At 45.0% G+C, this 26,646-nt stretch overlaps 1 protein-coding gene across 2 annotated transcripts in view; it reads right to left on the bottom strand.

The window, feature by feature from the left end:
• Window positions 1-26,646, bottom strand: part of DPP10 (dipeptidyl peptidase like 10) — a 480,192-nt gene that overhangs the window by 111,569 nt on the left and 341,977 nt on the right. For both annotated transcript variants that reach the window (XM_090045899.1, XM_090045898.1), the window contains exons 6-7: window positions 7,331-7,383; window positions 7,150-7,231 (exon numbers count right to left, since the gene is read on the bottom strand). In XM_090045899.1, coding sequence (XP_089902025.1) covers window positions 7,150-7,231; window positions 7,331-7,383 — 135 coding nt within the window. The remainder of the gene's footprint in view (window positions 1-7,149; window positions 7,232-7,330; window positions 7,384-26,646) is intronic.

The following is a 26,646-nucleotide window of genomic DNA, read 5'->3' as shown; positions in this document are numbered from 1 at the left end:
AAAAGCTATTAGGCTTCTACAAAATGTTCCTTTTAGTATTCTATATGGCTATACCATTTTCTTTATTTCTGTTATATTAAGGCATGCATTTATTTATGCACAGATAGCTATGGGTAAGTCAATCTATCACTATTTATGCTGATCCCTTCTGAATATATAACGCAAGGTCCCTTCAAAACCACTTAATGTATCACAAGAATGAAGACCTTAATGTAATAAATATCATGAAATACCTATACTAAATACAAAGACAACTGAAATAAATAGATGACTACAAAATAAACTAAGTCGCATAGAATAAGCTAAAATGCAATCTAAACAAAAGTAGCTTTGGTTAAAACTGGACACAGTCATGACAAAACAGCTATGTAAAATGAAATAATCTTCAAATGCATCCCAGAGGGAGTGGGGATCTGATGGCTAATATCAGACAATATCAGGCACTAGAACAAAACATATCATATTTACATTTACCAGGGAAACACTTTCCCGCAAAAAGCATCCCATAACTGGGGTGCATATCTTAAGTGGGGAAGCTGATTTTTCTGCCAAGAATAGAAAAACCCTGCCTTGATTCCTGCTTCACCATTTGGCAGTAGTGGCATTCCTATTCAGGCAGCTGAGAGAGTCTAAGGACTTAATAGCTCCTTGCTCTTCACTCCATGGATATTAACAACCATGTATCTTTTTTAATGTACTTCATGTTGCATTAATCAAGCTAATCGTATTCAGGCAATTTTGCTGTCTGCTATCTCTTCTTCGTCTCTCTTCTCCTAATTCACAGCCCTAGAGACTCTTTAGCTCTTTTCAAAATCACAGATCTCCCCATAGAGATCAGTTTTAAGCAGTAGCTATGTTTTCAGCTTTTCATTGGTCAGCAAAGGGAAGGTGAGTCAGCTGAAGATTAGGCCCTGTCCCTGATCTATGCACCTATAACTTTGGAAACTTCTTTCCTTTGTTTTGCCTTCCCCAAAACAAGGTGTGTGTTAGGGCTGTGTGAAACAGCATCATTCCAATTCGACTTCAGTTTTGCCACTTTGACAGAACAGTGTTTCGTTTTGAGCTGCATTTCATTTCGAAAGCACTGTTGCTTCATTTTGTCAAAACTGTTTTGCTGTTTCCACACTGTTTTGATGTTTTTCCCATAGGTTATTATAGGGAAACATAAAATGCAGCAGACAGGCAGGTTGGGGGCTCTGCCACAACACTGGGAGGGCTGTGGGGTTGTGCCAGACTCCTCTCGGGGGTGCGGACCCCCAAAATGCCTGCCAGATGGCAGACCAGTGCTGGGCACAGCCCACACCCAGTGCCAGGAAGATCAGTGCTGCCACTGGCCTCAGGCACCAGTACCCAGCAGGCAGACTGGGGGCACGCACCCCTGGGAGGACTCCGGCACAGCACCCACAGCCCTCCTGGGGGTGCCAGCAGGCCCCCCATCTGCCTGCTGGCTGACAGAAGCTGATGCCTGGGGTCAGCGGGCCCAGATCAGATCAGCTCGGGTGGGGCCCGGGGTGGGGGAGCATCCCCACACCACTGGATCTGCCCCAGCTGCCACCTGGCTGGCTCCGGTAGGGGACAGGGCGGATCCGCTGGTGCGGGGACACTCTGGCAGGTCCCCACATGAGCTGATCTGCCCCATCCCTTACCAGAACCAGCTGCTGATGGGGACCAGGGGTAGATCAGCTGGTGCAGGGACCCTCTCCCACCCTGGGATCAGAGCAGCGGGTCCCTGCACCAGCTGATCTGCCCTGGCCCCGCTGGCCCCAGGCAGCGGCAGCACTGATTTCCCCAGAGCTGGGTGTGGGCTGCGCCCAGCACCGATCTGTCATCTGGCAGACAGATCGGAGGCTTTCACCCCTGAGACGACTCTAGCACAGCCCCTGCAGCCCGCCTGGGGGTGCGGGGATCCCCCCCCCATCTGCCTGCCAGATGACAGGAGGCAGGTGCTGCCAGCTGGGAATGATGCTGAAGCAAGTAAGCCTGGCTTCAAAACTCCAAACATTTTGAAACTTTCAAAATGTTTTGAGGTCCCCCGTTTTGTTTTGAAGCTGTTTTGAAGGCTTTTGTTTCATTTGATTTCATTGTTTCAAACTCAAAATGCATCGAAACAGCTTCAAAATTAAATGCCAGGTTAAATTTTGCACAGCCCTAGTGTGTGTCTTATTTAGGGAATGTGGCATGCAAGAAAAATATGGTATTACAACTTTCTTATAGAACTGCCCAGCCTTGTCTGATTTTTACATCTAGGCTCCAAAAGACAAAACCAGTTGCAAAATGGATTCTTTTTAAGTGCCCAGGTACCTCACTCTCACTGAAAGGATGATTTGTAAGCATTTTTGCTAGCCTCCTTAGGCACCTACCTACCTCAATACCTTTTAATACATGGCCTGTGTTACTGGGATAGAAATGATCAAGCTGGGCTATCTGAGCAGAGATGTAGGATTTCCAAGGACAGACACCCAGCTCTTATAACTGTCACTGTTTCTTTTAATCTCATGAAGCTATGACAATTTCCCCAGCTGAAGGGTCTGTTGTCAAATGTTTCAATTCTACTGATACAAAATGTTGGAAAAGATATGACCAAGGAACAGAATTTCAGAGAAGATGAGACTCCAGGAACTGGATCTGTTCAATCTGAGTAAGAGAAGACAGAGGTGACTTGATAGCTGCCTACAAATATGTCAGAGGTGAACACTGAGATCAACGGGAACAACTCTTCAGGAAGGCACCCCTTGGGAGGATGAGGACCAATGGGCAGAAGCTAATTGAGGAAAAATATAGGCTGGATATAAGGAAAAGGTTATTTTCTGTAAGGGTTACTAGAATCTGGAACACACTCCCAGTAAAGGTGGTGCAGTCACCCTCCTTGGAGGTGTTCAAGAGAAGGCTAGACAAGCACCTTGTTGAGCTTGTTTGAGCCCAATAACCTCCTGACCATAGCAGGGAACCGGACTTAATAATCTTATATGTGCCTTCTGGTCCTTTGATTTTATGATTCTGACACCAATCTATACCAATCTTTGATCTATACTGTACAGTCCCACTCCTTGAGAAAGCCTTCTGCCTGCATAAAAGATGGGATTCCAGATCTGGCCTCTTAGTCTTTACAAAGATTAAAAATACTATTTTGAAAAAGTGACCTCAAGGGCATTTTTTGAAGTGGCTATCTTTAGGACATTAAAGCATCATAATTAAATAGAGAAAGGTTTGTTCTAGCCAACTTCTGGAATTTTACCAATGAAATGTCACAGCTCAAACAGTGGCTTGTTCTCTGAGTTCTTGTCCTAACTTATATAAAAATTATGCAGTCTTAATAAATAGCAAGAAAGTGAAATAACTGACAGGCAAAGAAGCTGCCACTGCTATAACTTTGGAACAACTGTGGAATGATCTGCTCTGGGCCTGCTGGTCCCACGCACTCCTGTTGAAACATATAATGTCACTAGCAGCATACAGCATCATACTCCCTTAAATAATACTAAAAAATAGTCAATAACAGTAGTTGGGACTTGTTGCTCTATGATTGGCACAAGATTTTAGATCAGGGATGAAAGTACAAATTTCATTGCATATTTGTTTTTAGTATGATAAGCTCTTCCTGCCTAATATATTAATTTCAGTTCAATCATTTCTTCTGTATTTCCTGTCTTCTCTTTTTTGATAGCTACTAAAACCATCTATCTTCCTCCTCTGAAGTCTCTACTTACTCTCCCTCATGTGCTGAACCAAGGAGGAGTATTCTGCATTGGTCCAGTCCTGCAGGGAACATACCAGGAAAGCCAAAGCTGCAACTGAACTCCAACTAGCTTCGAGCATCAAGGACAATAAAAAGTCCTTTTTCAGATATGTGGGGAGCCAGAGGAAAAGCAAGGGCAACATTGGACCCCTGCTGAACCAGATGGGGCAACTGACAACTGACGCCCAGGAGAAAGCCAACCTATTAAATGGGTACTTTGAGTCGGTCTTTCATCTGTCCCATGGGACGCCCATGCCTGCTACGGGACAGGGAGGTCTGGGTGAGGGAGATCCCCTGCCCTCCATAAATGCTGACCTCGTGAAGGAACATCTTGAGAAACTGGATACCTTCAAGTCAGCCGGCCCTGACAATCTGCACCCCAGGGTACTCAAGGAGCTGGCGAGTGTCATAGCCCAGCCCCTGGCACTGATCTTTAAAAACTCCTGGTGCTCTGGTGTAGTGCCCAAAGACTGGAAGAAGGCCAATGTGGTGCCGATCTTCAAGAAAGGGAGGAAAGTGGATCTGGCTAACTATAGACCCATTAGCCTGACTTCTATCCTGGGGAAGATCTTAGAAAAGTTTATTAAAGAGGCCATCCTTAATGGACTGGCCGAGACCAACATCCTAAGGGATAGGCAGCATGGGTTTGTTGTGGGTAGGTCTTGCTTGACCAATCTCATTTCCTTCTATGACCAGGTGACCTATCACCTGGACAAGGGAGAAGAGATTGCTGTCATATATCTTGACTTCAAAAAAGCCTTCGATCTGGTATTCCATGATCACCACTTGGCGAAACCAGCAAACTGTGGACTTGGGTCCACCATGATCCGCTGGCTGGGAAATTGGCTCTGTGGTTGGACCCAGAGGGTTGTAACTGATGGCAGTCACTCATCATGGTGTCCTGTGATGAGTGGGGTCCACCAAGGCTCTGTCCTTGGACACATATGGTTCAACATCTTCATTAATGATGTGGACATTGGAGTCAGGAGCAGACTGGCCAAGTTCGCCGATGACACCAAACTTTGGGGCAAAGCATCCATGCCAGATGAAAGGCGGGTGATCCAGGCTGACCTAGACAGGCTCATGAAATGAGCGGATGAGAACCTGATGGTGTTTAACACCGAAAAATGTAAGGTCCTCCACCTTGGGAAGAAAAACCTGCAGCATCCTTATAAGCTCAGCACTGCTACGCTGGCTAGCACTATGGAAGAAAGAGACTTGCGGGTCATCATTGAACATGAGCCTGCAATGCGATGCTGCGGCTAGTAAAGCAACCAAAACGCTGGCTTGCATCCATAGATGCTTCTCGAGCAAAACCCAGGACGTCATTCTCCCCTTGTACTCAGCCTTGGTGAGGCCGCAGCTGGAGTACTGCGTCCAGTTTTGGGCTTCACAATTCAAAAAGGATGTGGAGAAGCTTGAGAGAGTCCAGAGAAGAGCCACGCGCATGATCAGAGGTCAGGAAAAAAGACCTTACGATGACAGGCTGAGAGCCATGGGGCTCTTTAGCCTGGAAAAGTGCAGGCTCAGGGGTGATCTGATGGCCACCTATAAGTTTATCAGGGGTGACCACCAGGATCTGGGGGAATGTTTGTTCACCAGAGTGCCCCAAGGGGTGACAAGGTCAAACAGTCATAAACTACAGCGAGACTGTTTCAGGCTGGACATAAGGAAGACTTTCTTTACTGTCCGAGCCCCCAAGGTCTGGAACAGCCTGCCACCGGAGGTGTTTCAAGCACCTACACTGAACACCTTCAAGAGCAAATTGGATGCTTATCTTTCCTCACACGTATAGTTGCAACATTTCCTTGTTGTTGAAGAGTCTTCTGGAAATGACAGTGAAATGATTTGCTAATAGGAGGCTGCAGCTGGGAAATATTGTTTGCTACAACTGAAGACTCACAAAGGATGTGTTTTACTAGAAGTTTTTTTTCTGGTTTTGCAGACCATATGGCAACATAAAGGCCATAGTGCAGAAGATATTTCAAAAGAATAACATTAACCTTGTTTGGAACATTAAGCAAGGTGGTTAATGTCATCTTTATTGCTCTATATATTATGGTCAAAGCTGTCAAACTCCTATGATGCAGGTTAGGTGCCTAAATAAATGACATCATTTTCAGAGACACCCACGTCTCCCAGATTAGCCTGTTAGGCACCCGTGTTTGAAAATGCTGGTCCGTATTTCCAAAAATGACAGGCTAAGCAAAAATACATTGCTTCCTAAATCTTAATTTTTTAATGTTCCATTTAGATTTTGAGACATTTGAGGAACATTTGATCTTAAACTAATTAATGTTCAATGTAGTCACTGCTTCATTTGTTTGTTTATGCCTTAAAGCATTAAATCAAGTGCTCAGCATAGCTCAGAAATGTTCCTATAATTTCTATTCAGTTTTATGGACATGTTACCTCTTTGTCATGTATGCATAGGTTGCAGTGTTCCAGAATATTGCATAGTATATATCTTAGGGATTTACTACCTTTGATCCTGTTACTATGCTTTACCATCAGTGTTGTTATTCATTAAAGAATACCAAGCATGTTCCAGATGAATGCAATTACTTCTTGCTTCTCATCCCAACTTGTTTAACATGATGGATCCCAACCTGCTCTCTACTTTCACCATCTTGGCATGTTCTCCACTTGCACCATCTTGATTAATGATTCAAGCAACAGGATATCTTCTCTAAGTGCTCAACGTATAACGATTCTGTATACAGAATTCTCATGAAGATTCTATGCACAGAGGCCACAGAATCATGCCCAGAGGCAATAATGAGACTATTAATTAAGCTACTATGTCATTTGTTCATTCTGACAACTGAGTTTTCTTTATGTGCCAAACCCCCTTCTTTTCTATTCATCCACTGGCAAAATAAAGCAATAACATTTAGCTTAATATCGGTGCTTCCTTTTCAAACATTTTTTTTCCCATTTTTCTTACATCGTGAGACTATTAAGAGATTCAGAGCAAGTTAACTGATCTTCACTGGAAGTGGAACAAAAGCATCCTGCTTGGTACATCCCCTTTGAATGTCAAATGGATTATATGCATGATTTTCATAGATGTTGCACCTAAGACCTTCACCTACACTCCCAGAACTTTTGTGGTGCCTGGTATAAAGACTGATGCAGGAAAGTACATAAGCAGATCTTTCAATACATGTTTCAATGCACTTGCGTTCATGTACTTTGGTGAAACTTATAAACACACTCATATACTTTCTGTCAATCAGGTTCAAAACCAGTAACTGGACTTAGTTTTGTAGTTTTTATAATCCATAGCCTAAATGCATATATATATATATATATATATATATATATATATATAAAAAATAAATAAATAAAAGGGTCCCCTTAGGCTGTTAGAGCTCAAAAAATTACAATACTATTATAATGACTGTTCTTACCAGTTGTTGTCCTTGTACTCCCCATGCTGCATACTGCAAAACTGAATCCTCGACTTCCGGAGGGTTTAACTCCCAAACTTCCCTTGAAAAAATGTAAACATTTTTACTTGAACATATTAACATTACCAGCTTTTCTGGATGTCAGCAATGAATCATGTGTTGAAAAAACCAAATGGCTTACCTTGTATGTATGTTATAAATCACATATGAAGCTGTATACGAATAATGAAAAACCTGTAACAAGAAAGAAATACTGAATTTAAGTGAGTATAATGTACTGCTGACATCACAATCATCTAACACAACCATGCATTGCTTCAATGTTGCCTCAAGTAAAGCGTAGGTCCATATGAATAATAATAGATAGATTTCAAGCACCGTTTGAATACAGCATGAAGGACATGAATAGCAAACAAGTTTAGTCCAATGTAATACATATAACAGATCATTGGTTAATCTAATTAATTCATCACTAAAAAATTTCATGGAAAACGGATACCAAAAAAAATTCTCTCATTTGAAGGATAGAAATTACTAGGAAATAAATATTCTTCTCTTGAATATTTATACCAGGATATGGCCAAAATGAAGGTTCATAGAACTGACTGTCCCACCTTTAACTAATAGTACTAGGCATAGGTGTGGTGGCAAGTGACAACCAGCAGAGTGCCCCACCAAAAAATCTGAAACCTGGCCACTGTTCAAGGAAACGGTCATATCCCCATTGGCTTCAGTGCTATTACAAAAACGGCAATTTCAATGAGCACTTTAATGTTTCTCCCCTGAGGAAAGCCTGCTAGATGCATCTATTCCAGGCTTTAAGAACCACTTCCAGCCCCATGGCAGACCTCTGGGAAAGCCCCGCACAGTTCCTTTGGAAACCTGACTTCGATTCAGCAAACACTTATTGAACTTGAAATATTTTAAGTAAAACATGCTGGCCTTAATGAACTGTTGGTAAAGTTTGCTTTCTCAGAACATTTCTGACTTGCTTTTATCTAACAGCACCTGTTATTTTGGGGATTGGAGATAAAGGAGAATGTTATTTTGGACCTTTTACTGCCCTCCTTACTCAGGAATAACTGCTGCTGAAGTCAACTGAAATCAGAGGGACTTCAGATTAGGTAAAAAAGCACAGATCAGGCCTTAGGTATATGAAATACAAAGACCCATTTTGTAGAAGAATATACGACAGCAAAAATGTTGATATGAGAAAAGCTGGAGGGATAAATCCTTTTTTAGCCTAAGCACAAAGTTGCACACCTTCTGTCAAGTTTATGACTCCTTTTTTTTCAGAAAACTCTTGACCACAATCATTTTATTGGCTTATGAATGGGGTTGAATTTTTTCACCTAGTTCCCTTCCATGCTTGTGTGTTTCAGATTACAAAAATAGCATTCATTTTATTGCATGATTGACTTGACCATAATGAATTTACAATTCTCTCACACTCCTGGAATATATATTGTGATCAGGGATGATTGTGATAAGGAAATTCTTCTTTTTATGTCAGCTACTGTAAAAACAATTGGTAGATGACACGTACCACATTCACAGTGATGCCAGATGTACAGTTATCTCTGGCATTCAGATGCTTTATTTCTAGACAGCATCAGGCAATAGACAGATGTTTCTATAAATTGGTAATTTCAATGTACAGTATTTGTTGTCAACTCTTTAGCTTGCTGCATCAGGCAACAGACAGACATTTCTATAAAGTTATAATTTCAATGTATAGTATTCCTTGTAAACCCTTTAGTTTGCATTATCTCTACAAAGCAGTCTTCAAGACCTTTTTTCAAAAGGAAGAGACAAAAAGAGGATGGATCATATGCCTTGGAGTTAATTTAAAAGTATTCTTAAGATCCTTAATGTTGGCAAAAATCATAGACACAAGGGAGTTTACAGAAGCTGGTCTGCTGGACATTATCCAGTTGGAAACAAACACAGACACACACACACAGAGACAGAATAAACTGAAATATTCTTCTAAATCACTGTTAGTTGATACTGCAACAAGGCAACCAGAGCCTGTGAAACTAGCTGCTGTGGCTGAATTTCTCTTTTGTGGATTGACATTTTGGATGTCGTTTCAGTTTTGGATTGAAATTTGTTCCAGACTCCAAGTCTACGAAGCTTAACTTTGAAGGCGCTATTTCAATTAGAAGCTTTGCACAAGCACTAATAATTATACCCAGAAATGATGTAACCAAGCTATATTATAGCTTTTGATATAGTGCTTGATCATGCAAGGTGCCAGAGGCTTCTAAGAAGTGCTAAGTGTTACAGAAGGACAGCTGATTCACAATTACATTGTTAATACTTTTTTTCAAGAATCCAAGAATATAGGCAAGTAGGGCTGGAAGGGACCTCATGAGGTCATCTAGTCCAGCCCCCTGCTTAAAGCAGGATCATCCCAGACTAAACCATGCCAGCCAAGTATCTGTCCAACCTGCTCTTTACAATTTCCAGGGATGGAGATTTCCCAACCTCTCTCTTGTAATGCTTGATTATCTTCAGTCAGAAAATTTCTTCTAATCTCCAGCCTATATTTCCTTTACTGCAGTTTGAGGTCATTGCTCGTAGTCTTGCCCTTACAACAACAGAGAAAAATCTCTCTCTGTCCTCTATGCAATCACCCTTCAGGTATTCGAAGACTGTGATAAAATCCCCCCTCAGTATATGTATTGAGAGATGCCATGTAATCTATTTTGCCATTGAATTCAGTAAAGCGGTGGGAAGAACAAACATGGAAGAAACACATCTGCTACCCCAGTTACCTTAAACACTGGAAATACAATAGGACGGGCTGTAAGCTAAAAATAACTCATTGCCTGTTGTAAATCTCATTTTGCCAGAGGTGCTGGTTGCTAGATCACAGGGCTATAAACAGTTAAAATCTCTTCAGTCCTGTGGAGAAGGGCGAGTAGCTAGGAGCTACCCAGAGGGGCACTTGTCATCAGCTGGCAGTCTAAAGAGACATGCCAGCACACATACAGGCAGACATAGTTTCATAGTTGGCAGGGTTGGAAGAGACCTGAACAGATCATCAAGTCTGACTCCACGCCATGGCAGGAAAGATTACTGGGGTCAAACGACCCTGGCAAGGTGTACATCTAACCGCCTTTTAAAGGCCCCCAGGGTAGGCGTGAGTACCACTTCCCTTGGAAGTTGGTTCCAGATCCTAGCCACCCTGACAGTGAAGTAGCGCTTCCTGATGTCTAGCCTGACCCTACTCTCCCTCAACTTATGGCCATTATTCCTTGTTACTCCCAGTAGTGCTTGGGGGAACAGGGACTCTCCCATTGTCTGCTGGTTTCCCATGGCCAGTTTATAGACGACCACCAGATCTCCTCTCAGTGTTCTCTTGTGGAGGCTGAACAGCTTCATGTCCCGTAGCCTCTCCTCATAGGGCCTGCCCTGCTGCCCCCTGATCATGTGAGTGGCCCTCCTCTGGACCCTCTCCATGTTCTCCACATCCCTCTTGAAGTGCGGCGCCCAGAACTGGACGCAGTACTCCAGCTGTGGCCTGACCAGTGCCACATAGAGGGGGAGGATCACCTCCTTGGACCTGCTCCTGATGCATCTGTGGATGCACGACAAGGTGTGGTTAGCCTTCCTGACTGCATCCCCACATTGGCAGTCCATATTCATCTTGGAGTTTATAATGACTCCAAGATCCTTTTATGCCTCTGTGCTGATGAGAAGGGAGTTCCCCAACCTGTAGGTCTTCTGCTGGTTCTTCCTCCCCAGGTGCAATACCCTGCACTTCTCAGTATTGAATCCCATCTTATTCTCATCTGCTCACCTCTGTAACCTGTCCAGATCCAATTGCAGCCTGTCTCTCCCTTCTAGCATGCCCACCTTTCCCCACATCTTAGTGTCATCTGTGAATTTGAACAAAGTGTTTTTTACCCCTTCGTCCAAGTCACTGATGAAGATGTTGAATGGTGAGGGCCTGAGGACTGAGCCCTGGGGGACCCCACTGCCCACATCCCTCCAGGTCAAAAATGACCAATCCACCACCACTCTCTGGGTGCTGCCCTCCAGCCAATTTGCGACCCTACTGTGTAGGCAGCAACACCACAATCTCCTATTTTTTAATTGAGAATGGGGTGACAGACAGTGTTGAAGGCCTGTCCAAAGTCCAGAAAGACTAGGTCTACCGTGACACCTGAATCCATGGATTTTGTGACCCGGTTGTAGAAGCCAACCAGGTTGGTCTGACAGGACCTGCCTCTAATGAACCCATGTGTTGGTTGCCCCTAAGCATACACTCCCCTGCTTGCCCCTTGCAGATATGCACCTGGATAATTTTCTCAAAGAGCTTCCCCAGGACTGAGGTAAGAGTAACAGGCCTATAATTTCCTGGGTCCTCCTTCCTCCCTTTTTTGAAAATGGGGACCACACTGGCACTTTTCCAGTCCTCTGGCACCTCACCAGAGCACCACGAATGCTTGTAAAGCAGTGCCAGGGGTCCTGCAATGACCTCTGCTAATTCCCTCATCACTCTGGGGTGGAGATCATCAAGACCTGCTGATTTGAACATGTCCAGTCCCACCAGAAGTTCCCTGACCAGGTCCTCTCTGACCCTGGGCCTGGCTGTGTCTCCCTTGGGACCATCAGGGATCCTGGTGGGGGGGATGACCTGGTCCCTGCTCAGAAAAATAGAGGCAAAGAAATTGTTAAATAGGTTAGCTTTGTCATCTGGTGCAACCACCAGATTTCCTAGCATGTCCTGTAGAGGCCCCATGTTACCCGGAACCTTCTTTTTACCCACTATGTATTTAAAAATGACTTCTTGTTATCCTTGATCCAGGTTGCTAGTCCCAGTTCCATCTCCGCCTTGGTCTTCCTAACAGCCCCCTTACAATCCCAAGCAACAGAGGTATAGTCCTCCCTGGTGATGACCCCTCCCTTCCATTGGGTGTACACCTCCTTTTTAGCTTTGAGATGTTCCTGGATGCTTTTGGTGAGCCATGGGGGCTTTTGAGCACTCTTGCGCCCTTTGATCCATGTTGGGATTACCACCCTTTGGGCTTGGAGGATCATCTCCTTCAGGAACGACCACTCTTCTTGGACCCCCAACTTCCCACCCCTCTGGGACCTCAGTGTCTCCTTATTGCAATGAAATTCACCCTCCTGAAGTCCAGGGCTGCTGTCTTGCTGAGATGCCTGAAATGCCTGAAGAAACTGGGTGCTCCCCTGCCTAGGAAACACTAAACCTTAGAAAAAGCAGTCAGGCATGTGCATAGGTTAGCTTATTAGTTTAAATAAGATATTGGCAATCTACAGCCTGGATTTGGCTCATGGAAAACTGGATCCAGCCCACAGATGTGGAGCTTCAGCAGCATTCAGTGATGGGGAGCTTTGGCTGTGGATGCTCTCCCCATGCCACTGCAGACAAGTGGCAGCAGCAGCTGGGTCTTAGCATCCAGCCACCCACCTGCCTCTAACTCAGAGTGATTCATTCTGGTCCAACGCTAGAAAAGATTGCCTGCCCCTCTTCAAAGTTATTTATATTTCCTGAGCCAGCAAAGCCAGAGCAACCATTAAAAGTCCCTTCAATAATGACTCCAAGATCCCGTTCCACCTCTGTGCTTTCAAGAAGGGATCTGTATGTATGCTGTGGATTCCTTCTCCCAAGGTGCAGCACCCTTCATTTGTCTATGTTGAGCCCCATCCTATTTTCAAGTGCCCACTTTTGTAGTCTGTCTAAATCTATTAGCAGCCTCTGTCTCCCTTCAAGTGTGCCCACCTCGCCCCACATCTTAGTGTCATCAGCAAACTTGGACAGCATCCTTTCCACCCCCTCATCCAAGTCGCTGATGAAGATGTTAAACAGTGCGGCCTGAGGACCGAGTCCTGGGGTACCCCACTGCTCACAACTCACCAGGTTGAATACAATCTGTCCACCACTACTCTCTGGGTGCACCCCATCATCCAATTTTTTACCCAACCAATGGTGTAGGCATCAGTGCCACAGTCACTTAATTTACTGATGAGGATGGGGTGAGAGACAGTGTCAATGACCTTCTTAAAGTCTAGAAAGATTTAGTAAGAGCCATGATCAAGTCAGCTGACAGCAGACACATACAGATATTCAGTATCTTCTTGGAGTGTCACTGCTCTCCCAAAAGAAACCATGAGTTTACAGACATTAAGGGTTTTTCTCCCAGAACAAAAATGGCCACTCCAGGGAGAAAAAAAAACAACCCAAAACAACCAGGGTTAAATTGCTCTTGGGATAGTTTCTCCTGGGAAAGCAAACTCCTGTACACATTTTCTTCTGATGTGCATAGTCCTCCAGCATCCCTGGGTGATTTGCTCTCTCTCTCCCTCCTCTCCTGCAGGAACAGAGCATGTCACCTTCACAACCCCACACTCTGCTCCAGGGAGAGACAGGCTGACTCTGAGTAATCTGGTTCACCCAATCAGCACTGTCCTGTGCATTGCTGCCACCTGTCTCAAGACAGACTGAGGGAGCTTGCTGAGTACACTGAGATGTGTGTACAGGGGCCCCTAGCTGTGCAGCAAGCTTTCTGCTCTTCAGGAGCTCATCATTTGAATGTCTTTTCAGGCATCTCTGGGTAAATTTTTCTACCAGGAAAACAAACCCAGAAGAATATTTCAAGATTATTTGAATGTATGTATGCATCCAGGGAGATATCCATGAGGACATATTGAAAAGGTAGGCTCACTACTCTGGCATACTAATGCAGTAAAACTCAGAGTATACAGAAGAACAAAAGAAACCCTCTGGAAGTCGAGGATTCAGTTTTGTGATCTGCAAATATCAAGTGATCTGCAAATATCATGTGGGTCACAGCAAATGTTTGGTAAACACTAAAACAAGTCAAACAAAGAAGACCTTTTGAAGAACATTCATCTGGATAACTAGATCCTCCTTCTTATTTCTTAGTGCCACGAGCCTTTCCCAGTGAGCACCTATGTCAGTTTTGATGCACCATTTCAAGAAAAGCAGCTCAATTTACTGTATAGCACAATCAAGAAAAAGAAGAATTTGGCCACAGAGAAGCAAGTCTTTTTTTTAAATGCAGATACAAGAAATAATAACAAGAGAACAGCCAACTACTGCATAATACAACTACAAGTGTATTTGTTTAGGTTTAATTTTCTCATTGGTAAAGACACAGGGTTTGTTTTGTTACAAAGGATATTGAAAGGTTGAAAGAATAGAAAGGAATGACAAGTGAGGACTTACAATGAGGTTATAGGGAAAGAAAAATGGTGTTACATAATGAAATTTGAGCAAAGGATCCTTATCTGAAAAACGAGAATGTAAAGATTCTATAAAACATGAACTGCAAAAACAAGAAGAGAAATCAGTGAAACTCTGTGTAGCCACAGAATACTGATCGCCCACAGATCTGCCTCTCTCTGTCTCCTGTCCAAATTAAAATCTCAGCCTGTCTTTCTTAAATCCTCTCAGGGATCTGTAACTGTCAGCTCAAGCTTAATCTGGAGCTCTTAATCTCTCCCCCAACCTCTCCTCCACCTTCTTTCTTGACCATTTTGGACAACATCACTATCCTGTCTGTCACTCAGGCATGTAGCAGAGATGTCCCCTTCAACTTGAACCTTTTTCCAGGCCCTTGCATTGAGTTTTGAAAAAATGAATATCCTCATGGAAAGCTATACAAAACTCAAAATCTCTTTCTCTTCTACCACACACATTAAAGCCTCAAGGTTAAGGATATTTATAGGGCTTTAGTGATGGAAAAATCCAGAAAGATCATTTGGTGTAGTAAAACCCTTAAACTTTTCACAACTCTATCCCTTCTTTATCCCCCATTTCTTGCTGTATAATCCTTACTTGCCTCCAGCAGTTATACCAGCTTGGAATAAATTGTTTCCATATTACTGTAAAAATATCTCTGTTCTTACTGCAGTCCAGCCTATGATATCCAAAACAGCAGCTCTACTATGCTCTCAAAGGCCTTTACCCTCAACATTTCTCAAGTACTACTTCCATTTTGATGACTACAAGAAATTAGGCTGCTAGCTGCTAAGCTGTGCAGTTGACTTCATTTATTCAAATTAATTTATTAACATTCTGCTGACCTGAGGTCATGTGGACCCATTATGTTTTTCAATACCTATCTGCATAACCACATAGTCTTCATATTGCTGTCCGCAGTCCCAAGCCTCTTTCTACACTTCTTTTCTTTCCATTGTTACACTCATATTTTAGTTTCAAATTTGATGGTAATAAGATTCTTAGGGCCCAAGGGCAAATCTTTGCACAGCCTGTAGTGCAAAAAAGGCTTCATTCTTTGCCCTTTCCACCACCTTTTTTATTATTAAGAATGTCTGCTTGGAAATAGCATTTGCAGGTTGCAGTTCTTCCAGTTCGGCCACCTCTATCCACATTGAAAAATACCCTCCCAAAATTAGACCTATGGAAAACAAGCTTTCTATTAGCTACCATGGTATGTAGATAGGACAAAAATCAATAAGTGCTAACCTTCTCCATCAAAAACATAAACTTTTTTGAAGAAGTGATAAAATTCTTTAAGAAAAAATTTTCTTCATCAAAAACATAGATGATATGGGGAAATAACGATCCTATAAATTCCATGCAAGACATTTATGTATATTTGTAAATATAGAAATGAATGAGTAAATTATAAACTGAGGTATGGTGAAGCAAGAAACGTTGAGGCAATAAGTCATTTTGCTAGGTTTAACACAAATTACTATTACATACAGTGAGATGGCCCCTATATATCTAATTCCTTTAAATTTAATTCCCTCTCCTTTTTGTAATCATAAAATCTCTATCTAAATATTTGTGAGGCTTCTTTTGGAAGTGCCAGAGACTTCACAATGATCTCTACTGTTGAAAGACACTGACGTTACAGAAGGTTACCAACAAGGGAATCTTGGCATTTTCCTTAAATTTTTTCACTAGTCTAATTTTTTAAAAAGAACACTACTTAATATAAGAAAGAAACCTGGTGACTTGTGCTGGCTGATAGTCAGACATTTGGAGAGAATCTAAAATGAAAATACAGGCAGTCCTCAGATTTACAACTGGTTCCTGAAAACAATCTTAAATTGAAACGTTGCAACTCAGAATCCATTTTCCCATAGGAACAATGTTATAATTGGGGAATTGGTTCCTTTATGACAGTTGACCCAGCTGTGACCAGCTGGGAAGTCTGTTGTGGTGGGGCGGAGGGAAGGGGAGTGAAGGGGCAGATCAATGCCTCCACAGGGAGGGAGGGATTGGGGCAGGGCTGGGACCAGTGCTGCCTAGGGAGGGGCTGGGGCAGCTCATGCTGCTGCACGCTGCCAGTCCAGGAGCTGCTCATGTGGCGGCTTGTCCAGCGGCTCTCGCCGTTGCTCCTGCCACTGGTCTGGGAGGGCATGGGGTGGGGCATGTGCCCCAGGATAAACATGGGGTGGGCGGAGCCAGGGCTGTGCTCCAGGTGGAAGACAGAAAGAATTGGGAGTGGGGGCTATGCCCCCCCACCATTTGTGCAGCCAGTGTGGGGCTGGTGTGAGATGGAGCTGCTGCACTGCCTCCAGACAAACAGCACACAGCAGCAGGAACCTCCCCGCACCTCCCAGATGACCAGGCTTCGTCCCGGCTGAGCAAGTGGTGGCAGAGCATGGGAGTGGGGGGCATGTGCCACCCGAAAACTCGCTGCAGGCCCCCCATAGATCCTGGTCTGCTGTCCACCCTGCCTTGATCCAGAGGCACATGCCCCCCCAATGCCCTGCTGCTGCTTGTCCAGCCAGGGTGAAGCCGCTGCTCATCTGGGAGGCACAGGGAAGCCGGGCCAGCTCCTGCAACTGCATGCCGCTTATCCAGAGGCAGTGCAGTGGTTCAGTCTTGTGCCAGCCCACACCACATGGGCGAGCAGCAGGGGGTCATAGTCTCCACTCCCAGTGTCTTCTGGCCCGGAGCACAGCCTGGTGCAGCCCCAGCCCTGCCCACCCTGCGCAGACCTAGGGGCACATGACCCCTCCCCCATGCCCTCTCAGATTGGTGGTGGGAACAGTGGTGAGGGCCTCTGGACAAGCTACCACATGAGCAGCTCCTGGATTGGTGGCACGCAGTGGTACAAGCCACTCCACCCCTCCCTGAACAGTGCTTGTCCCAGCCCCTGTCTCAGCCCCAGCCCCAATCCCTCTCTTGGAGCAGGGGCCTTTATCTTCTCCCCCAATGCCCCTTCCCTCCCCTCCACCACAACAGACTTACCAGCTGGATGCAGCTGTGTCGACCATTGTAAAGGCAAAACTTGCATGGGAACCTTGAAACAGAGTGTCAATTTACAAATGTCATAAATGTCATTTGTCATAACTTGAAAAGTCATAAATTGAGGACTGCCTGTATTTGCAGGTGGTAGATTTTGACTTCCTATTGATGTCTTCCATGTTTTGGGGGTGTTGGTTGTAGCTGTGTTGGTTTAAGGACTTAAGTAGGCAAGGTTTTTTGGGTAACTGTGATATCTTTTATTAGACCAACTAAATTAGTCTCTTCCTCTGCCTGAATAATAAATAGACTCTCCTTCTGTCTGAATAACAGACTCTCCCTCTGCCTAAAGGCAGCTCTTTGTCCCCGAAAACTTGCAAAAAAGAATTTTTCCAATGATTTTGTTGCCTAATAAAAGATATTACATTGATCCAAAGAACCTTGTCTGACTTTCTAATGACTCACTCAAATAATATCAGCTACATTCTGAAGATATTCCAATTGCTTTCTACGTCCTCAAAAAACCTGACACTGGCTTAACCAGTGTATTTAAGATTTTCTCCTGGCAAGGAAACCCACAGGTTGTATAGAAATGGTCCACTGGGTCCAATGTCAAGCTTCTCTTGCCCTGAGCCCAGGGAGAATGGTCAGGGATGTTGGAGTGTGTCCATATGCCTTGGTAATTCTCCCAGCAAAATAGCCCGATTGGGTGGCAAAAGCAATTGACATTAGTCAGAGATGATCTGCGGTTGGCCCACATTATGTTCAGCATTCTGTTGGCTACTACACATACCTTTCAATCCAAAAGGTTTGAAAAACCCTCATAACCACCTTTGTCCGCTCTCTTTGGTCTGGTGCTACACTTTGATCAAAAAACTCCAGATAATTTGGATATTTTATGTTTACAACTTCCATTGTGAAAGCTGTATTTCATCACAATCTTGATAAGATTGTGGACCTAAAAAGTATGATTTCCTTTTTCACCCATTTAGTAACTAATGGGTAACTAACTGGAAGATGAAATTAAATGTAGATAAATATAGAGTGATGGACACAGGAGAAAAATGACCCAAAGTATGCTTACACTGTCATAGGTGCCATAACAGCTGTTACCACACAGGAAAGTGATCTGGGATTCATTGTGGACAGTTTGCTAAAAACATCAGCTCAGCAGCCATCAAACAAGCAAACAAAATATTAGGAATTATTAATAAAGGAATTATAAACAAAACAGAAAGCACCATTATGCCCCTTTAGAAATTTATAGTGCATCCACACCTTGAATACTATTCCCAGTTTTGGTACCCGCACCTCAAGAAGGATACAGAAGGACTAGAGAAGGTGCAGAGAAGGTGCAACAAGAATGGCTAGTGGTGTGGAAAACCTTCCATATAAGAAGAGAATGAGGAGGCTAAGCCTATTTAGCAGGGCTGTGAGAAACAGCATTGTTCCGATTCAATGGAACAGTGTTTTGTTTCGAGTTTCGTTTCATTTTGAAACCACGGTTCCATTTCATTTTTTGAAACTGGTTGTTTTGATACTATTTTGATGTTTCTCCCATAGGTTATTATGGGGAAACATAAAATGCAGCAGACAGGTAGATTGGAGGATCCCCTACACCCTAGAAGGGCTCCTGGGGCTGTGCCTGAGTCCTCCTGGGGTTGTGAGCCCCCAATCTGCCTGCCACTTGAGAGAAGCTGGGTGCTTCTGCCTGGGACAAGTGCAGGGAAAATCACTGCTGCTGCTAGCCCCAGGTGGCAGCACCCGACTCCTCTCATCCTGCAGGCAGATCGGGGGCTCACCTGCATCCCCCAGGAAGACTGTGGGGGGTGTGCCTGAGTCCTCCCAGGGGTGTGGACCCCCAATCTACCTGCCAGATGACAAACTGGCATTGGGCACAACCCCCACCCACTGCTGGGAAGGTTGGTGCTGCCTCTGGATCAAGGTGGCAGCACCTGGCCCCTGTCAGCCAGAAGGCAGATCAGGGTCACCCCCCCCGGGAGGACTCAAGCACAGCCCCTGCAGCCCTCCTGGGGGTGCTGGCAGGCCCGTGATCTGCCTGCTGGTGATGATGCCTGGGCCCAGCGGGCTCCGAGCAGATCAGCTGGTGTGGGTACTGGGGTAGGGGAGTGCCCCTGCACCAGCTGATCTGCCCTGGGTCCCCACCTGGCTGGCTCCAGTAGTGGGCGGGGCAGATAATCTGGTGCAGGAATGCTACCCCACCCAGGGATTGGGGCAGTGGGTCTCCACACCACCTGATCTGCTCCACCTGCTACCAGACCCAACCAGGTGTTGGCCTGGGGCAGATCAGTTGCTGTGGGGATGCTCCCACAGCACGGTTTCCACATGAGCTGATCTGCACTAGCCCCATGTGGCAGCACTCAGCACCTGTCAGCTGGCAGGCAGATTGGGGGCCCACCAGCGCCCCTAGGAGGGCTGCAGCAGAGTTCTCCTGGGGGGGGTGCCCCCAATCTGCCTTCCGGCTGACAGGAGCCAGGTGCTGCTGCCTGGGGCTAGCGGCAGTACTGATCTTTGTGGCACTGGGTGTGGGCTGTGTCCTGGCAGGCGGATTGGGGGCCTGCACCCCTTACACAGCCTCCAGAGCCCGCCCGGGAGTGGGGGAGACTGCCTGCCAGATGACAGGAGGCAGGTGTTGCCAACTGGGACCCATGCTGAAGCCAGTAAGACTGGCTTCAAAACTTGAAATTTTTGGAAACTTTCAAAATGTTTCAAGTTCCCTTGTTTCACTTTGAAGTTGTTTCAAAGGTTTGTGTTTTGTTTTGATTTTGCTGTTTCGAGCTTGAAATGCATCGAAACAGGTGCAAAATGAAACACCAGGTGAAATTTTGCACAACCCTACCATTCAGTTTAGAAAAGAGATCCTTGAGGGTTTACTGAATACTAAAGATTATAAGGGTTTACAGAATACTAAATGGTGAAAAGAAAATAAATAGGACATTACTATTTACTATCTCTCGCAATACAAGAGCTAGGGGCCATAAAATGAAACTGGCAAGTAGTAAGTTTAAAACAATAAAAGAAAGGTATTTTTCACACAGTGAAACCCATTGCCACAAGATGTCGTGGAAGCTGACAATGTAACCAGATTCTAAAAGGTATCAGACAAATTCTTGGAGCCTGGAAGTTAGGGATACAGCCTTAGAATGAGAATATCCTAGACCGTCAATGCTGGAGGCTGAGTGAGAGAGGAACAGTGGAAAAAACTCTAATTCTCCCTTTCAGCATCCCCTCTTTGCCACTGCTTGACACAAGACACATGGTAAGGTGGATGCAGGGTCTGATGCAGTAAAGGGCAGTTCTTATGTTATGTCCTTGTGTCCTGAAAATAGCTCATTGGGGAGGAGAGAGGGGAAGAGCAACTGGGCTTTGCCAGCTCCAAGCTGCCCCATAAATACATACATGTGTTTGGAAGATCTGGTTAACCCTTTCCTGGGTTGGGTTAACCCTTTCTTGATCTAAGTTACTGCACCAACTTAGATTGTGTACACCATCTTTTTGCCGAATTAGAAGACCTGAACACCTGCATGATAAGGCATTTAGACCAACCTAACCCTGGTTAGGTTGAACTAAATGTAATGCCTGTATGTACCTAATTGGCTGCATTAGTAGGAGTATTGCCAGGAGATGAAGGGGAGTGATTCTTCCCCTCTATTCAGCACTCATGAGACCACAGTTGGAGTCCTGTGTCCCATTTTAGGCCCCCCACTACAGAAAGGATGTGGACAAATCGGAGAGTCTAGCAGGGGGCAACAAAAATGGTTAGGGGCTGGGGGACATGACTTATTAGGACAAGCTGAGGGGACTGAACTTATTTAGTCTGCAAATGGGAAGACTGAGGTGGGATTTAATAGCAACCCTCAACTATCTGAATGGGGATTCCAAGGACGATGAAGCTAGACTCTATACAGGTGAGCAAAATATGGCCCGTTGACTGGATCCAGCCTGCCAGCTGACTGGATCCAGCCCCACAGGCAGACACCCACCAATTAACTGTATCTAGCCTAGCCAGTGGCTGCCCCTTCTGAGCTCCACATAGGGACAACCCCTGCCTGCTCCTGCCTGGGGCAGCAATGTGCTGTGTTTCCAGCCTTCCCTGCCAGAGGGCCCCAGCCGTGATCAGTGGGCAGAGCTTCTGGCCAGGACTGCTGCTGCTGCAGCCTCCCTGGGAACTGCTGGGCTCCTTCAGCCTTCAGCGACTCCTCCTCCTGTCTCTCCTGCAGTGCTCTGGGCAGCAGGTAGAGAGGGGAAGGTGAGGCATTGAGGGGAGTGGGGTGGGGGTGGGCTCTGCCTGCAGCTTGCTCTGGTTCTGCTCATGCATAGCTGGGCAGGGAGTGCATGGATGGAGGGCAGGGGCATGAAGGAGCTTGGCTGCTTGCAAAGCCCTGCCGGGCAGGACATGGGATAAAGGCCAAGAAAGCAGCACTGCCCTCTCAGGTCCACTCACTCCCCTCTCCTAGGGGCTTCTCTTGCTGCTCATTGGCAGCAGCTGCTTTCCTGCTCCTTTGCAGTCTGCTGCCAGCTAGATAGGCGGTGCTGATTTTCCCTCTCTCTGCTTGTAGAGGGGCTGTGCTCAGTCATGCCACAAAGAGTAGGAGGGGGAGAAGCATGCAGATACCCAGCCCACCCACACCGAACCAAATACCCCACTTACACACCCAACACTCCCACCTGTCACCATAACCACACACACACACACACACACACAACACTCTCCCACACACCAAAAGTAGTATTTCTGGAAAAGGGTAGGATCTTCCAGGGGCTGGAAGGTCAGGGGTTAGGGGAGGGACTGCCATCCCAAGATGGCAACGAGAGGGTGGGCACCTGTCAAGGGGTGAAGCAACTCTTGCAGCTCTGGACAGCTCACCAAAACTCATTAATCAGCCCTCCAGCTGAAATAATTGCCCACCCTTGAGTTATACCGGGTGACCAGGTGACATCACCTGGACAAGGGGAAAGAGACCGACATTGTATACCTCAACTTTTAAAAAGCCTTTGATCTGGTATCCCATGATCACTTCTTGGCTAAACTGGCTAACTGCGGCCTTGATGTCACCACAATTGGCTGGCTGGGGAACTGCCTCCACAGTAGGACCCAGAGGGTGGTGGTCAATGGGATCCAATTATCTTGGTGCACTGTAACCACTGGGGTCCCACAAGGCTCTGTCCTAGGGCCTATATTGTTTAACATCTTTATCAATGATGTGGACATTGGTGTCAGAAGTGGACTGGCCAAGTTTGCTGCTGACACCAAACTCTGGGGTAAAGCATCCGCACCTGAGGATAGGTGATCCAGGCAGATCTGGACAGACTCATGAAATGGGCAGATGAGAACCTGATGGTGTTCAACACCAAAAAATACAAGGTTCTCCACCTTGGGAGGAAAAACCTTCACCATGCCTATAGGCTTCGTAGTGCTATGCTGGTTAGCACTACAGAAGAAAGGAACTTGGGGGTCATGGTTGACCACAAGATGAATATGAATCTTCAGTGTGATGCTGCAGCTAGTAAAGTGAGCAAAATGCTGGCTTGCATCCATACATGCTTCTCAAGCAGATTCTGGGACATCATTCTCCTGCTGTACTCAGCCTTGGTGAGGCCGCAACTGGAGTATTTCATCCAGTTTTGGGCTTCACAATTCAAAAGGGATGTGGAGAAGCTTGAGAGGGTGCAGAGGAGAGCCACCCGCATGATCGGAGGTCAGGAAAACAGACCTTATGATGAGAGGCTGAGAGCAACGGGGCTATTCAGCCTGGAAAAGTGCAGGCTCAGGCGTAATCTGGTGGCCACCTATTAGTTTATTAGGGGTGCTCATCAGGATGTGGGGGAACGTCTGTTCACCAGAGCCCCCCAACTGATGACAAGATTGAATGGTCACAAACTCCACTGTGACCACTTCAGGCTGGACATAAGAAAGAATTGTTTCACTGTCCGAGCCCCCAAGGTTTGGAATAGACTGCCACCTACTTTGAATGCCTTCAAGACACATTTGGATCCTTATCTGATAATCCCTGCTGACTTCCTGCCTTGGGGCAGGGGGCTGGACCCGATGATCCTCCGGGGTCCCTTCCAGCCCAAACTTCTATGAAATTTTATGAAATATACTGTTCTCAGTGGTGGCAGATGACAGAACAAGAAGCAATGGTCTCCAGTTGTGGCAAGGGAAGTTCAGATTAGATATTAGGAAAAAACTCTCTCACCAAGTAAAGCACTGGAACAGGTTACCCAGAGAGGTTGTGGAGTCTCCATCGTTGGCGGTTTTGTAGACCCAGGTAGACAAAGCCTTGGCGGGGATAAGCTAGTTGGGGATGGTTCTGCTTTAGCAAGGGGTTGGACTAGATGACCTCCTGAGGTCCCTCCCAACCCTAATTTTCTATCATTCTATGATTCAAAGATAAACAGCACCCATCTGCTCTCTATAGTTTGCTTAATTTTTCTGCCACCATTCTTATGTGGGTAGCAGTTGTGGCTTCAGCAAGTAACAGTTATTGCATGGTATAGATTTGTTCTATACACTAGTTCTTCATAATCTTTCACTAGTTTGTAAAGTGAAGACAGGTTTTCATATCACAGTGTTCAACAGTGCTTAAAAAATTTCTCTGCATTTGTGTATTAAAAAATCAACCTAGAAAGCAAATATTATAAAGGAGGCAAAATGAAAAGGTGAAAAAGTAGCTTTAAGACAAATAGCTCTAGTCAGAACAGACTGAAATAACAATCTATTATTCAGCAAATAGTCAACAATGAAAAAAACACAGCTATCAATCATGATCTGAACCTTCAAATGACATATTGTCCTGGTTTTTAGCAATGTCCTTTATTTTCTGTCTTTTAAGGTTTGTTTTAGGTTTGCTAGGGTTCCTAAAAATGAAATATTGCCATGGAACTCAATGCACAGTCCAACTCGATATCGGAAAACAAAGTACTATATATGCCCAGCAGCACATTTCTCAGCAAGAAAATCTTTGTACTAAAACATGACTAAGAGAACTCAAGCAGCTTTTCTTGGAAGGTGCTCACACCCTCAGCTCCCATAGGAAGCAATATATGTTGAGAATACTCAGAATGTCACAGGATTAGGTCCTTCAGGGAGACTCACTGCTTTTCATGGATTTCAGATCCATCATCTACAGAATAATGAGTATATTATTTTAGGCCTTATTTACTTTAAGAACCCATATGATGCTGGAAAATCATTGCATCATTTTGTTGAAGTGGTATAAATGGATTGTTTCATAGTTTGTAGGGTCGGAAGGGACCTGAGCAGATCATCAAGTCCAACCCCCCTGCCATGGCAGGAAAGAGTACTGGGGTCAAATGACCCCAGCAAGGTGATTGTCAAGCCTTGTCTTAAAGACCCCCAAGGTAGGAGCCAGCACTTGGAAGTTGGTTCCAGATCCTAGCTGCCCTGACAGTACAGTAGCACCTCCTGATGTCTAATCTGAATCTACCCTCTGTGAGCTTGTGATCATTATTTCTAGTAACTCCTGGTAGCGCTCGGGGGAACAGGGACTCCCCAATGCCTGCTGGTCCCCTCTGACTAGTTTGTAACAAGCCACTAGATCCCCCCTCAGCCTTCTCTTGTGGAGCCTGAACAGGTTCAGGTCCCATAGCCTTTCCTTGTAGGGCCTGCCCTGCTGCCCCCTGATCATGCGAGTGGCCTCCTCTGGACCCTCTCCAGAGGAGGGCTACCCTCTCCCTGCCCATGTTCATCTTGGCATCAATGATGACTCCAAGATCCTTTTCTGCCTCTGCACTGATGAGAAGGAAGTTCCCCTGCCTGTAGTTATGATGCTGGTTCTTCCTCCCCAGGTGCATCACTTTGCACTTGTCAGTGTTGAAAAGACAGACTTTTCTCATCTGCCCACCCCTGGAACCTGTCTAGTTCTGATTGCAGCCTATTCCTCCCTTCTAGCATGCCCACATCCCCCCACATCTTAGTGTCATGAACAAATTTGAACAGGGTGCTTTTTACCCCCTCGCCCAAGTCACTGATGATGTTGAATAGTGAGGGCCCAATAACCAAGCCCTGCGGAATCCCATTGCCCACATCCCTCCAGGTCAAAAATGACCCATCCACCACCACTCTCTGGGTGCAGCCCTCCAGCCAGTTGGTGACCCATTTGGCTATGTAGGTGTCGACACCAGAGTCCCCCAGTTTTTTTAATGAGGATGGGGTGAGAGACAGGTGATGAAGGCCTTCCTAAAGTCCAGGAAGACTATGTCCACTGCTATCCCTGCATCTAAGGATTTGGTGACCTGGTCATAGAAGGCCACCAGGTTGGTCTGACAGGACCTGCCTCTAATGAACCCATGTTGGTTGCCCCTAAGCATATTGTGTGGTATGTTATATTTTATTTACACCTAGAAATGTGAGTAAAGTGTGCACATGCATTCTGAACTACATTGCACCATTCTTATTCATGCTGAGGGATACTGTGCTTGGCCAGTTCTACCATTTCCTTTAGATGGGACTGATTATGGGGCAGAATACTGCTTAGCTTGAGTATGAGTGGCTGAATCTGATTCTACAGAAATAAATGTGATTCTATAGAGTGCCATTATGCACATTGCCTTATTCCCTTCAGCCATATCATACCTGTATCCTCTAACCAAGTGAATGGGACAGGTTTCTTCTATATGCATGTATATATGTATTGTTCTCACCACAGATTTTTATTTTGTTTATTTTGGTTTTAATGAAACAAGCAAAAGATTGCCTAGCTCTGGATCTCTGCATCCTTGCTATTAATTAAAAATGAAATGAAGTCTGATTATAAAATTGCAAAAACAATACATCTCAGCATAACCACTTTCAGCATGCACAGAGTGGGACAGACTGACAAGCAGTGTTTCAGGAAAGAAAATCCCAAAGGATTCAGGCTTTTATGATGGCTCACAAGTTTGACATATTTTCACATTTAATATTTATACTTTTGGTTATAACTAAGGCAAATTCTGTCGCCTAGCTTGGTAAGCTATACCTCAAGATTCTTAGTTAATTTAGTTTAGTTTAGTTTAGTTTCAGTTAGTTTAGTTTAGCCATGAATGTGCTAAAAAGCATTCACTGTCATAGTATCTGAATGCTTCACAAATGGTCTTTAAAAACATTTAACTTTCTCAGTGCATAATGTCCACACTAACGTTGCATATGTAACAATGGTTAGTGCCCAACTGAGAGAACTAAACATTCTGGAGCCCTGTTAAAAAGAAAAAGAAAATAGTCTAAAAATAAGAGAGGTTTGTTTCTG

This window comes from Crocodylus siamensis, chromosome 4 (assembly GCF_052110815.1).
Source record: "Crocodylus siamensis isolate JL-2025a chromosome 4, ASM5211081v1, whole genome shotgun sequence".
Classification (NCBI taxonomy): domain Eukaryota; kingdom Metazoa; phylum Chordata; order Crocodylia; family Crocodylidae; genus Crocodylus; species Crocodylus siamensis.
Note: the sequence above shows the minus strand (reverse complement) of the source record. Positions and strands in the feature narration are given on the sequence as shown.